The 14,419-nt window shown below is 39.5% G+C and overlaps 1 protein-coding gene across 1 annotated transcript in view; it reads left to right on the top strand.

The window, feature by feature from the left end:
- FREM1 (FRAS1 related extracellular matrix 1) overlaps positions 1 to 14,419 on the top strand; it is a 122,806-nt gene that overhangs the window by 76,911 nt on the left and 31,476 nt on the right. Inside the window, 2 exon segments of the mRNA XM_006754231.2 lie at positions 5,471 to 5,672; positions 6,420 to 6,564. Of these exon segments, the coding sequence (XP_006754294.1) occupies positions 5,471 to 5,672; positions 6,420 to 6,564 (347 nt within the window).

The following is a 14,419-nucleotide window of genomic DNA, read 5'->3' on the forward strand; positions in this document are numbered from 1 at the left end:
TTCAGGAATTGGCTCCTCAATTGCAGGGTCTGACATGTCCAAAATCTGCAGGGCAGGCCAGCAGGAGGGACAGCCAGCAGGAGCTGATGATTCCTTGAGTGCAAAGGCAGTCCTGGGGGCAGACTTTCTTCCACTTCAAGGGACTTCAGTCTTTTCTCTTAAGGCCTTCTACTGATTGGATGAGGCCCACCCACTTTCTAGAGGGTAATTGGCCTTATTCAAGGTCTACTGATATAAATGTAATCACATCTAAACAATGTCTCCACAGCAACATCTTGACAGGTGTTTGAACAAACAACTGGGCATCATTGCTCATCTATGTTGACACATAAAATTAACTCACTGTCTCTAAGAGGGGATCTGAATAAAAAGGTGAAGAGTCATGATGACATACAGTGAGTGCTCTTCTCCTCCTCCCCCTTCTCCTCCTCCTCCTCTTCTTCCTCCTCCTCTAAAATGAACCATTGTGGTATTAGGTCATTATGTTTTGGAGTCATTTCTTACACAGCCATAAATAACTGGTACATCTGCCCCATGAAAGCCTACCTTTCCTTTATCCTTCCTAAGTCCCAGCTACTTTCAGGGATTATTATTTTCTTCACAAAACCTCCTCTGACTATTCCAGGTCAAGCACTGTCTCCTATTTTTGTGCAGAACCTTTCAATACATGACTTCTTAAAACAGTAATTATGTGACTTGTTTTATATTTTTTAATTTCTTTATATGTATTAACCGTATCTTGCTATGTAATCTTTTATAAAGCTAGCCTTCTCTTTAAAAGCAACAACAATAATGTCCTATACTCCAGTATTTTAAAATGCTTCGATTTATTCGGAGGCAGAAGACTTGCTTTTGAAGAATCTAGAATTTTAATAAGACTTAAAATACCTTTTAGCACACGTATGACCAAAGACACAACAGGTGGCCATATGACCAGAGTTCAGATACTAACATTTTTAAGAAACAAATGGTCCCAATAGATACCCATTCCTCTTGTAACACTCTTGTTTTCAAGGAAAACATAACATTTTATAAAACCCACCTACACTCAGATATTTATCAACTTTAAGAAATTCTTACTTGGCAAGAAGCATTTTGATTTTCTCTCTCCTGACATTGACCACCCAACCTAATGGCCATCAGAGCTGTAATACCTTCTCCCTTCCAAAGGCCCTGAAAATTAAGGTTCCCCACCTTCCACCCAACTGCACAGCAGAGTTCGCCATCCATACTTTTCAGAAAAGGAGAATGACTGTAACTTTTAAAAATGTGTGTTGCTTTTCAATTTACAAAATAATTGTTTATTGTAAAGAATTCATAAACTGCCCGGCCGGCGTGACTCAGTGGTTGAGCGTTGTGCTATGAACCAGGAGGTCACAGTTCAATTCTGGGTCAGGGCACATGCTCAGGTTGCGGGCTCGATCCTCAGTGGTGGTGGTGGTGGTGGTGGGGGGGGTGATGCAGGAGGCAGCCAATCAATGATTTTCTCTCATCATTGATGTTTCTATCTCTCACTCTCCCTTCCTCTCTGAAATCAATAAAAATATATTTCAAAAAAAAAAGAATTCATAAACTATAGAAAAGGACAAGAAAAAAAATATCCTTCACAATCATACCATTAAAAGATAACTATTGTTGGTGACTTCCATTCTTCTGTGCAATAAAAATGGCATGATATTCTATGTATTATTATATATATTGTCTGTTTCCACTCTTCATTATATTATGAAAAAATTTTCATGTCATTAAATCTCTCTTGAAAACATGATTTTTAAAGGCTGCATAGCATTCAGTCTCAGGTAGAGATGGTTTATAAATCCCATGTTGGACTTCTGTCTTTTCTGGAATGTTAGTAAGCATCCATATATATGCATTTTGTGTACATGTCTATTTCTGCAGGATATACTTAAAAAAGTGAAATCTTTAGATCAAAGTATGTGCACATTTCAGTGTACATACATGCCAAATTTCTATTCAGAAAATTTTCACTAATTTGCACTCCTATCAGCAAAATATAGAATGCCTGTTCCTACAAACATTAGTCAACATGATTTATTTCCAAAAATTTTAAAAGTATACTTGACATACAATATTTAATTAGTTTTATATTTACAACATAGCGATTTGACATTTATAGACTTTACTAAGTGATCACCATGAAATGTCTAGTAACTATTTGTCACTGTACCAACATATTATAATATTGGCTATATTCCCTTTGCATGCATTTCATTCCTATGAATTATTTAGTTCATAAATAGAGGTTTATACCTCTCTATTTCCTTCACCTTTTTTGCCCATCCTCCACTGCCCTCCCCTCTGGCAACCATAGGTTTGTTCTCTGCATCTATGAGTTTATTTCTCTTTTGTTTTGTTTATTCATTTATCTTATCTTTTAGGTTCCACATGTGAGTGAAGTCTTTTTTCCATCTATATTACTTTACTTATCATAATACCTTCTGGATTCATCTGTGTTGTCACAACAAAATTTTATTTTAATATGTTTTTATTGATTTCAGAGAGAGGAAGGAAGAAGGAGAGAGGGACAGAAGATGAGAGAGAATGATTGATTAGCTGCCTCCTGCTTGCCCCCTACGGGGGATGGTGCCCACAACCCAGGCATGTGTCCTGACCAGGAATCGAACCGTGACCTCCTGGTTCATAAGTTGATGCTCACCTACCACGCCACACTGGGCTGACAAGATTTTATTTTTTAATGACTGAGTTATGTCTGATATATACCAATCTTTATTTATTGATCTATCAGTGGACAACTAGGTTGCTTCCATATCTTGATTATTGTAAATAGTGCTGTATTGAGCATGAGGGTGTATATATTTTTCAAATTAGTGTTTCTGTTTTCTTCTGCTAAATATTCAGAAGTGAAATTGCTGCGTCATATGGTATTTCTATTTTCAGTTTTTTTGAGGAATCTCTGTACTGTTTTCCATAGTGGCTGTGTCAGTTTACAATCACACACCAGTGCAGCTGCGTTCTCTTTGCTCAACATTCTCCCCAACACTTTTTGTTTGCTGTCCTTTTCATAATAGTTATTCTGACAGGTGTGAGGAGATCCATAGCTCATTGTGGTTTTGATTTGCATTTCCCTGATGCTTGCTGATGTTGAGCATCTTTTCATGAGTCTGTTGGCCATCTGTATGTCTTTTTTTGACCAATATCTATCTAGATCCTCTGCCCATTTTTTAATCAGCTTGGTTTGTGTGTGTTTTTTTATGTTGTGTTGTATAAGTATTTTATATATTTTAGATACTAACCCCTTATTAGATATATCACTTGTGAATGTCTTCCCCCATTCAGTGGACTGTCTTTTTGTTTTGTTGATGGTTTCTTTTGCTGTGAAAAAAATTTTTAGTTTGATGTAGTCCCATTTGTTTATTTTTACTTTTGTTGCACTCGCCCGAGGAGACATATCTAAAAGGAATTTGCCAAGAGTGATGTTAAAGATTTTGTTGCCTATGTTTTCTTCTAGTTTGATGGTTTGAAGTCTTACATTTAAGTTTAATCCTTTTTGAGTCTATTTTGGTGAAAGAAAGTGACCTAGTTTCTTTTTTTTCTGCGTATAGTTGTCCAGTTTTCCCAAAAGCATTTATTAAAGAGACTGTGTATTCCCCAGTGTATATTCTTGCCTCCTTGGTTGTAAATTATTTGACTATATCAACATGGGTTTATTTCTGGGCTCTCTCAATTCTGTTCCACTGCCCTGTGTGTCTGTTTCTGTGCCAGTACCATACTGTTTTGATAACTATAGCATTGTAGTATAGTTTGAAATTAGGGAGCATAAAACCTCCAACTTCATTCTTTCTCAAAATTGCTTCAGCTATTCAGGGCCTTTAATGATTTCATATAAAGTTTACGATGGTTTGTTCTAGTTCTGTGAAAAAAAAATGGCATTTTTGCTAGGAATTGTATTGAATCTGTATATTGCTTTGTGTAGTATGAATAGTATGAATTTTTAATGATATTAATTCTTCCAATTCATGAGCAGAGTATATCCTTCCATTTATTTGTGTTATATTCAGCTTCTTATGATTATTTTTGTTAATCAACAAGGACCTTGTCAACCTGAGAGGAAAAAGTATTTGGTTGTTACAAAATTCCATGTAGAAATACACAAAAGAGGAGTGGTACGTTTTCGCCACCCCAAGACAAATGTACACATTTGTGCAAATGATCCCACAGTTTTGCCCATGTCTGAATGAATATATATATGTGTTTGATTTGAACCAAAATGGTGTTAGAGTTGTCTTCTATTCTGCAAAAAAATAATAACTGGGTTTTTAAATCAGTTAACACTAAGTTGTAGAAATTATTATCAGTTCTTCCTACCTCTGTTTCTTTTAAATATCATATATGTATATGTACATATATACATATATACACACACATGTGTGTATATATATATATCTATAATAATGAAAACATAATATGCTAATTAGACCAGATATCCTTCTGGACGACCTTCCGGATGAAGCCGGAGGCTGCAAGGGAAGCCTGGGTCCTGGGTACTGGCAGCCGGAGGGAAGGGAGGCCTACTCTTATACGAATTTTGTGCATCGGGCCTCGTGTGTATATATATGCTTATCATTGGCACTTATTCTCACTTTGCTATGATGAACTAAGATTTATAGTGGTATTATTTTGGGGTAAGTGAAGTTAAGAACTGAAGTTAGGGGTAAAGGGAATGAAGGTAAGTGATCTTGTACTTGTTTTCTGATATCAGTGGTAAATGTGCTAATCCATCTAAACCTGATCCATCCCTAACAAATAACTGTTATTTGCAAGATGGACCAAGCTCCCTGCTGCACCTAATGAGGCCCTTTGTAGTGTTTGAACCTCTACATCTCTTTGTCCAGGCACCGTCTTCACAAATTGAGTTCACCTGTTCTCATCATCCATGAAACAGATACACAGATACCTATGCATAATTACCTCTCATCATTTTCTTAGTGAGGGATTTCTCTTTTTATTGAACATTTTTGCCCTTTGAACAAAGGCATGACAAAAATATTCAATGCATTTGTAAACCCTTATAACTTTGTTTCTGTAAGTAACCAAACACTGGGAAAATGGGGGAATCTTTCTGTGGAGCTAACATTAAGTTTGCGGTACAATTCAGTCTTAATATATCCATGGAACCAACATTCCCTGAGCTCCTGTTATGGTCAGGCACTGTACCAGGTGTAAGGAATAGATGGGGGAGCTTACATCCTAATGGGGGAGTGAGACAGGTAAATAAAGCTGGGTCAAGGTTTACAATGGAAAGTCCACCTCTGTCCCAGGCTCTATGAGATTTGCGAGGGTATTGTGAACAAGACAGTCTTTTGCAGAAATTAACAAAAGAAGAGGAAAAGGGATCCAATGAGGTTCAGGAACGTTTGTCATCATTAACCATTAAGACCCCATGGGGAGGAGAAGCCTTTGTATAAACTTGTAATGATTGACCATTTAGGTGGACCAGTTGGACAAAACAGCCCCCCACATCACACACTTGCATTCCGCCTCTCAAGTGGGACTCCTGAAAAGTGGCTGTTACGGGATTTACATCACTTCCCGTGTGTTGAAGGCGTCAGACCCTGACACCGAGGATGATCAGATTATCTTTAAGATTTTACGAGGCCCCCAACATGGACACCTGGAGAACACAACAACAGGTACTGTCTCCCTTCATCTTGTTCTTGCTCATTATAAAATACCCAGTGCCTGGCAATGCTAGAAAGTAATTTAATTAAACACAGGCCCATTTGGTAAACACTCCCCAGGCCTTACTGATAGATGCCATTTATACATCAATATTGGTGCAAAAGAGAGTTTGAAGATGAGCCTTTCCAAGTTCATCTTGAGTGGGAGAACTAAATACTGACATGCTGTTTCCCTATATACTGTTGTTGTTTACTTTACAAAAAAAACCCAGCTAGATTGTAATATAGTCAGAGGAACACTCAGTGTCAGAGCCAAATTCATATTTGGGAGTTTTCTCTAAAATAGATTCTAAATGATATCAGTTGTTTTTTTTTTAAATTCTGGGTTTTTTGGTATGGTGGTCTTTCTGGATTGTATACTGTTTCTGCTTTATGAAGACAGTGATCAAAATAAATCACTCAAGAAGACGGCAAGAATTACATATTTTATTACTGTCTCTTCCTAGTCTTCCTCTATTTTTATATTTTCTTTAAGGCACGATATTTCTGAGACAGAGTAAACTTTAGAGACCCATTTAAGTTCATTGCATATGAGTTTTAAGATAGTCGCGACAAGTGTCAATGTCTTTAAAGAATATACTTCAGAGATCTTGAAAGCCAGTACTTAAAATAAAATAGCCATACAATTTTGTCAGCTCTTATTTGCTGTTTTGTTTGCTCACCCACTAAAGTCCTTCCTCTCTCATTCTCTCTTTGTAGGTGAATTTATCCGTGAGAAATTTAGCCAAAAGGACTTAAACAGTAAGACCATTCTTTTCGTCATAAACCCGTCTTTGGAATTTAATTCAGATACCATGGAATTTCAAATCATGGACCCCACAGGGAACTCTGCCACTCCACACATGTAAATTCTTTTGCTTATTCAGTAGTCCTGTATATAGTATCCAGCACGTATCTGATTAGGAAAGTGAAATGTTTTGAAGCAGAATCTAAGGGGATAAATTCATAGACCATTTCACAAGCTCATGGAGTGTATTTTGGAGGGAGATTATTCTTTCTATTACTGCTCAGTAATGGGAAAACCAGTAGTTTACAGAGTATTGAAACGTGAGACAGTTAAGGTGGATAGTGCTGGGTCATTCCATTTATGCAGGTAAATGCATTCACTTTCACATGCAGACAGGTTTCTGTCTTGACAATTCACGGGCATCCAGGACCGGGCTTGCAGGCTCATGTACACATCGTGCAGCAAGAGGTCACTCTAGGACCGTGTTAGCACCGAGAGTCTGAAACATCTAGAGCGGGAGGCATGAGGCAGCCAGGAGGGGTTGGCAAAAACAGCTCTTGGCTTCCAGAAAATCAAACAAAAAAAGGGGTGGCTTGAGACTGCCTTTACCAATTAACGAACCTATCTTGGGTAAGATGGAGACAGTGTAAAAAGGAAAATAGACATGCAGGTATTAAGTGACACTTAGAAGTTATATAATATGTCCAACCCTCAGAATAACAAGAGTAAGAAATCCTCAAAATTAACAAGATTAACAGGCCGCAGTAATTCTACTCACTGGGTCCCTCTTCTAGACTCTTCTTGGAGGTAGACCTTGAATAATTTACCAGTTTATCGGATGGCTGTGGAAGATGTATTACAGTCCAGTTCTTGTGGTGCTGTATTTTCTTTCTTTATAAATTTGATACCCTTCTCCCGTCACCTCAAAGAAAAGTGACTATTAACCGTATCCTAGTAAAATGACACCTTGTAAGTGAGTATAGCCTCTTTATAGGATTTTTTATGGTAGTATATGGACAAAGGAAGAAAAAATGGAGAAATTCATCTCTGTTCTCTTCATTCTTGCTTTTTCTTTCCGATCCTGATTGTAGTTCCAACATGTACCAGCAGAGGTCTCTGTAGTCATGATTAGAAAAACCGGCATCCTTCTCTTAACAGAACACATTCCCAGGGTTCGCCTCCATTGCCCTGATAAAGTGTAGTATCTGGGTGCACAGTATTAGAAACTGGTAAATGGATATGAACAAGGAAGGCCTCACCACCACCAATTCAACTGCTCTTGCCTAAGAGAAATGATTCCTCAGGATTTCCTTTCTAGAAAATGTACTACTTGCAATTTTAATCAAACATCTTGTAACTCAAGCCTAACCGGTTTGGCTCAGTGGATAGAATGCCGGCCTGCAGACTGAAAGGTCCCAGGTTCGATTCCGGTCAGGGGCATTTATCTTGGTTGCGGGCACATCCCTGGTAGGAGATGTGCAGGAGGCAGCTGATCAATGTTTCTCTCTCATCAATGTTTCCAACTCTATCCCTCTCCCTTCTCTGTAAAAAAATCAATGTAACATATTTAAAAAATCTTGTAACTCAAGAAAATGTTTTTGAAAATCCTGTTCCCAAAACATTAATACATTGACTTCACTTGTGTTTAGTAGATCAAATAAGAAATATTAGAATACTGGTCAGACTTGCTACTGGCTTCCATGTGTGAACACAGCAGAGCTGATAGGAGATTTCTCTCGCCCCCCTCCAAACCCCCAGCAATAGATTGATGTCGCTTCACTTACATGCCCTTTTTATTCTTCATTGTTACAAAGGAATTGCTTTTGAAGATGATTTATGTTTTTAAATAATCCTCAGATTTATAGGAGAATCCTGGAAGAAATTATAACCTTAATTGAGGCTATTTTAAATAGGCTCCTGCTTGTGTTGGATATCAATGCTCATGTAGCTATGCTGACGATGTTTCTAATTCAGCTTGAAATGAGTGGAACCAATGGAACAAAATGATGCCTACCAAGGACTAATCCAAACATGATTTAAATCTGATTCTGATGTATATTATTTTCTTTAGAATGAGCAGAGGGAGGTGGAAATTACTCAGCGTTTATGTCCATAATTTTTGAGTGGCATCGTTGTCTCCAGCCTCATTTAGTAGATGTTTTTGGAACAGGAAGCACATTTTTCCAGTAAGAAACTATCTTATCAGTAGTGGGTTGTCTTTCCAAGACAGCCAGCAAGAACCTTATATTGTTACGCGTACAATATAAACCACAGGCATTTGCAGTATAGTTGTTTTCTGCTCTGCTTCATCGCTCTTCATTCAGTCATCACAACCACCTACGTGGTAGGTGCCATGATAATACAGAATTTACACGTGAGGAGACTGAAGCACAAAAATAGGAGGTGAGTTTTTCCAAGCTTGTACAGCTAATTAGTGAAGAAGCTGGGATTCAGGCCCAGGAAGTACGGCTCTAGACTCCATGATTTTTCTCACTGCATGAAAAAACTTGCCCATTCTTATCGTGGTGTGCTAACTGGCCTAAGGGGAGGAGCTGCAGACTTATCTCCCTTCCTTCTCTTCAGTCATTGGCCTACCCAGCCAGCAAGAAAGGGGAATACTTACTCTTCAAGGACCTTAAGTTTCAGTTGTTATGTGTTTTTTGTTTGTTTGTTTTTAATGTAAGGCCTGGCAGGTGTGGCTCAGTGGTTGAGCATTGACCCAGGAACCAAGAGGTCACCAGTTCAATTCCTGGTCAGGCCACATGTGGGCTCGATCCCCAGTAGGGGGTTGTATAGTTGATCGATCATCAGTGGCCAGCTAAAGCCCCACCTCTCTCCTCCTCTCTCTCTAAAAACTCAGCAAAAAAAAAAAGAACATTTAAAAAATGTAAGTTATAGCTATTAATATTAGCATGTACTCCATGTCCAACACACCAGGAATTAGTATAGATAATAAATAATAAACCACTGGACTGAGAACCAAAGAATAGGGTTTGGGCTTTGACTCTGCCATTGACTTAGGTGGTTGTTCAAGCCTCAGTTATCTCATCTGTCAAGTGGGGCAATACCAAAATGTGTTTAAAGAAACAGATGAGGTAAAACATATGAAAACATCTTGTATATTTAGCTTCCTTAGCAAGTTTAACTTGTGGTAGTGATTACTATTGTTGGTCATTCATGTGGATGTAAAGATTGACTGTTTGAAGAAGTACCCCAGAGACATTGGGTGGCCAGCTAAAGCCCACCTCTAATTAGAAATTAATGCTGGGATGATTCACAAAGCGAACAATCAATATGCTCCTTAATCCTAAATGCTGTAGTGCTTTCTGTTCTTCTCTGACTTAGACAGTATGAGCACATTAATATTCTGCCTATTTGAATGAGTGAAGACCTGTAATAAAGCTAAAGGGACTGGTGGGTGCGCTCTTGAGCAGAAGGGGAACTCTTTTACTAAATAAGAAGGATCTATGTTCAGAGGGAAGGTCCCAGAATCTTGATTGCTAGTAAGTTTTTGCTCTTGCGGCATTTCTATGGAATACCAGCTCTGAAGAGTCAATGGCTGCTCCATTAACAAAGGTATTAGGAAAGCTGATTCGAATCAGCTAAACAAATCAAGTTATTACTAGGTAGCTAGATGGTGTGCTTCACATCCCAGAATCATAGAGAAGCTTGCATGGGATATCTGAGAGAGAGATATAGTATGTAGCACATCTGAACTTGATTTGACTACGGAACTACTTCTCCTTCCCTTTAGCTCTCTTGTCCCCCTCAATAGCTCATGGAACAAGTTGTTCATGGAATACATGTGGGAGGCATTTTATCATGAATAGAAATTACTGTATAACACTGAAATCCATGGAGATTTGCATAAAGATTTAGACTTGGCTGAATGCCTGAATTTCAGGTACTGTGCTAGGCACTCTCACATATGTTGCCTAATTTAATCTACAAAGCACAGTCCTCTGAGGGCGAGAGGGACATCAGGCTCAAAGCGTTTAAGCAATTGGCCCGAAGTCACGTAAGTGGAGGAGAAGCAGAGCCGAAAGAGGACCCTGTCCTCCTGACCGCAAGGTGCATGCTGCTCTTATTCCCCTCGGTGGCCAAGCTCGAGTCTGTTCTCCTGTCAACTTGAACCTCAATGTGCTCTTCAGAATTCTCCAACTAAACTACACAGGACCCACGTCATTCATCCCAAACTCCTCTGCAGACCACAGAATGGAGCCGACTTTTGACCAGTTTCTTCATACGCCTTCTATGTTGACCTCTTCCTCGAGGGCACCGATAAAGAGTGAACTTCGCCAGAAGCCTGACCCACACGGAGCTTCTTTATCGCTCAGAGGCTGTTTCCCCAGCCACTCTGTGATCCCAGGCACCCGATTCCTCTCCTTCCTCTGGCTGCCCTCACCCTAGCTGGTCTAGTCTTCACTCCTGGCCTTAGAAGGGAAAGCACGAAAGACATGACACAGAAAAGGACTGTCCAATAGGTGAACTCTGCAGTGCTTTGGCGGCTTTTATGAAACACCTTATAGGGGAGGAGGTTGAAACAATTGGCCGGGTAAAGCTTTCACGTTCCCTGCGCGCCAGACGTTAACGTATTTATTTCCAGATTCGATCTCAGAAAGCACAGAGGATGGAAAGGGAAATAGCACTTATTAAGCACCCACTGTGTACAGGTGCTTTCCACCTATTAGCACTTTTAAATTTTCATCATTTGACGTGAGTATAATTCTCCTCATTGTAAAGATAATGAAAGCTGAGACCCCGGGGAGACGGAGTAACTGACCGTAATCGCACACTAAGTGGTTGCAAGATGTGTCTGACTCCGAGGCACTTGTCTGGGTCTCACTGTGCTGCCTCCTGGCTAAACACTGTTTCCGCATTATCATGAGAGAGAGACAAAAAGGAAAACACAGGTGTTCGTAGCATTGCATTACAGACCTTAATAGCATCCTCTTTGAATTGATAAATCTTAGATTGACTACTTGGAAAAATATTTTTTATCATCTTCAGTCCTATGCTACTTGATTATAGATGAAGACTTAGTTATAAGAATAATTTAATCACAATTTTAGCTTCTGTAAAACCTTTCGCTGAGAGGCTCAGAATACATTCTGGGTACTCATTAAGGTTCATTCGACTCCTTTGAAGCACAGACTCCTGATTATGACACTTAGGGAGGTGAGGAAACTGAGGCATAGATTGGCTGCGTACTCTTTTTTACACACTCTTGTTAACCTAGATTAATGTCCCAAATCCCAAACTGGAGTTTGAATCACAAGTGCTTCTTTAAGTTTATTGTTCCTACATATTAATGAATCAGGTAGCCACAGAATAAAATGTCAGGAAGTATATATTTTTGACTTTCATCTCAACACTGTTGACATTTGGGGCCAGGTACTTCTTTGTTACGGGATGGGGGTGGGGTGGGTGTCCTGTGTGTTGTGGGACGTTTAGCCGCATCCCAGGCCTCTACCCATGAAATGCAGTATTACCCTCCTCCCTGTGACAATCTTAGCTCTCTCTCAACATTGCCAAATGTCGAGAACCATGCACTTAGACAAGAGCATACATGTGCGTTAAGAAATCAGGATGCTGGGAGAATGCTCTTTTATCAATGCCATCTTTCTCTCTAATAAAGTCCAATTATAGCCACAGAACCCAGAATAAGTCGGAGCTAGAAAGGACATAGGAGGATCATTCTATCCTAGTTGTTTTTTTTTCCAAATTGTTTATAATCTGATGTTAATAGAGATGTGGGGCAGTGGGGAGGTTTGGTATCAACTGAGGTTAGGAAACAGTAGACTAAAGGAGATTCATTTAACAAATATTTATTGAACTCTTACTATATCCTATGCACTCGACAAGGGACTTGGAAATACATCAGTGAGCAAGGCCCCTTTTTACTTGGAGCATACATACTAGTAGTATTTAAGTAAATTAAATAGTATGTTTAAAATGTATGTAATATATACTTTGGAAAAGGAAAGCGTTGGTTGGGATATGGGGAAATCACAGATGCTGGACTTTGGAGATGTATTGTGATTTTAAATTGAATATTGAAGTAGCTTTTCTTGTACCTGACTTAGTGTCAGTGAGTGACAGAGGGGCCAGAAGCCTCATGACTTACTAGTATATTCCAGTTTAATTCCTACTACTTCATCCTGTGTCTTCCATTCACAATAGTGGTTTGGGGAACCAAAATTTAGTTTTCACATCAAATCAATGTTTCTATTTTGGTGAGTGCATCCAAATCACTTAGCTAAGTGTCCCTCCACTGGGTATGACTCCCCTAAGGGACATTTGGAAATGTCTGGAAAGAGTTTTGGTTGTCGTGACTGAAGGGAAGTGGGTGCCACTGCATTTAGTGGGTTGAGGCAGGGATGCTGCTAAATATCTTAGTACCCAGGACAGCCCCCACAGCAAAGACTGATCATGTTCCAAATGTCGATGGTATCAAGATTGAGAAACCCTGACCCAGGGGCTAAAGGAGTTCTCACCCCCTGCTACATGCCTTGAAACGATTTCCATATGAGATTTGCAAACCTGTATCCAGAAATTTCATTTCTTGCCTTAGAATGAGCTTTACTCAATGGTAATAGGGGAAGGAGGGATCGTTAAAAGGGGCAGGTTTGAAACAACCCTTGTCTCCATGACACCCACACGTCCAGAGCATTCCCAGTCTCTCTCCTGGGCTCCTGCGTCTGGTTATCTACATGAGGTCGAGCACACGTCTGGGTGGCGTCCAGCAGGGGGAATTCCCGCGTGGTTGACTACACCTCTTACTTTTCTTCCAGGTGTTTGTGTAGAGTTTAAGCAACCACAGTCTCAGCATAGAAAGATCTTCTCAGATAAAGTCCTGCACAAACCAAAAAGCATTCAAAACATGTGTTGCACACATCCCGTAGGTATACAAGTGCTCCACAATTTAAATATTTTTCTGGAGAATATATAGCCTGGCTTAACCTGTATGGCTTTTCAATAGATCTTTATTATTTGTAGTGAGTCATTTCAAAGAAATAAAACAGAGCATTGTGTAACAACAACCTTAACCGCTAAGCCAGCAGTTCTCAACGTGTGGGTCGCCACCCCTTTGGGGATCGAACGACCCTTTCACAGGGGTCGCCTAAGACCATCGGAAAACACATATATAATTACATATTGTTTTGTGATTAATCACTATGCTTTAATTATGTTCCATTTGTAACAAGGAAATCGGGGGTCCCCACAACATGAGGAACTGTATTAAAGGGTCGCGGCATTAGGAAGGTTGAGAACCACTGCTCTAAGCATTCTCTGGTGCATCCGGGAAACGCAGGCACGTCCCAGATGCCAAGACCCTTTTTGCTTTGAAGCTGAGCAGCACGCTGCCTCGTCCCTTTATTGATGTGGTCCAGCCATCAGGCTGCGTTTAGCATCGGCCTGGAGGGCCTCTGGATCTGCACAGTAACACTGATGAATTTCCGCTCGTCCTGGTGAGCGTCAGCAATGGCGAAATCCTCGGGAGACTGGGCAGGACAACGCATCTGAACCTTGCTGAGTCTTAGCTGAAATGCATCCGTATTTATCTATTGCACACGTTCCCATTGCTTTTCTGTCTTTCCTGTTTCATGCTTTTGTTCTTTCCCCCAATCTCTCTGCTGGTTCCTGTAGAAATTCTTTGCAACATGTTATTTAGAACAATAACAGAATTAATTAGAAGACGAAGAATAGAATGTTATTTCTATTGGCATTTATAATGTCCTTGTTGCTTGTTATCTTATACTTTTTTTTTTAAAAAAAAAAGCATAGTCATTTATTTCTTTATTTCTTGATCTGTTTCATGCCAGATTTGAATTCAGGTGCATTAAAGACCCATGAGGTTTCCAAATGATTTAAAGTAAGGATCCTATTTTTAAAAAAAATTTTTTTTTATTGCTTAAAGAGAGGAAGGGAGAGGGCGATAGAGATAGAAACATCAATAATGAGAGGGAAT

This window comes from Myotis davidii, unplaced genomic scaffold, assembly GCF_000327345.1.
Source record: "Myotis davidii unplaced genomic scaffold, ASM32734v1 scaffold1471, whole genome shotgun sequence".
Lineage (NCBI taxonomy): Eukaryota > Metazoa > Chordata > Mammalia > Chiroptera > Vespertilionidae > Myotis > Myotis davidii.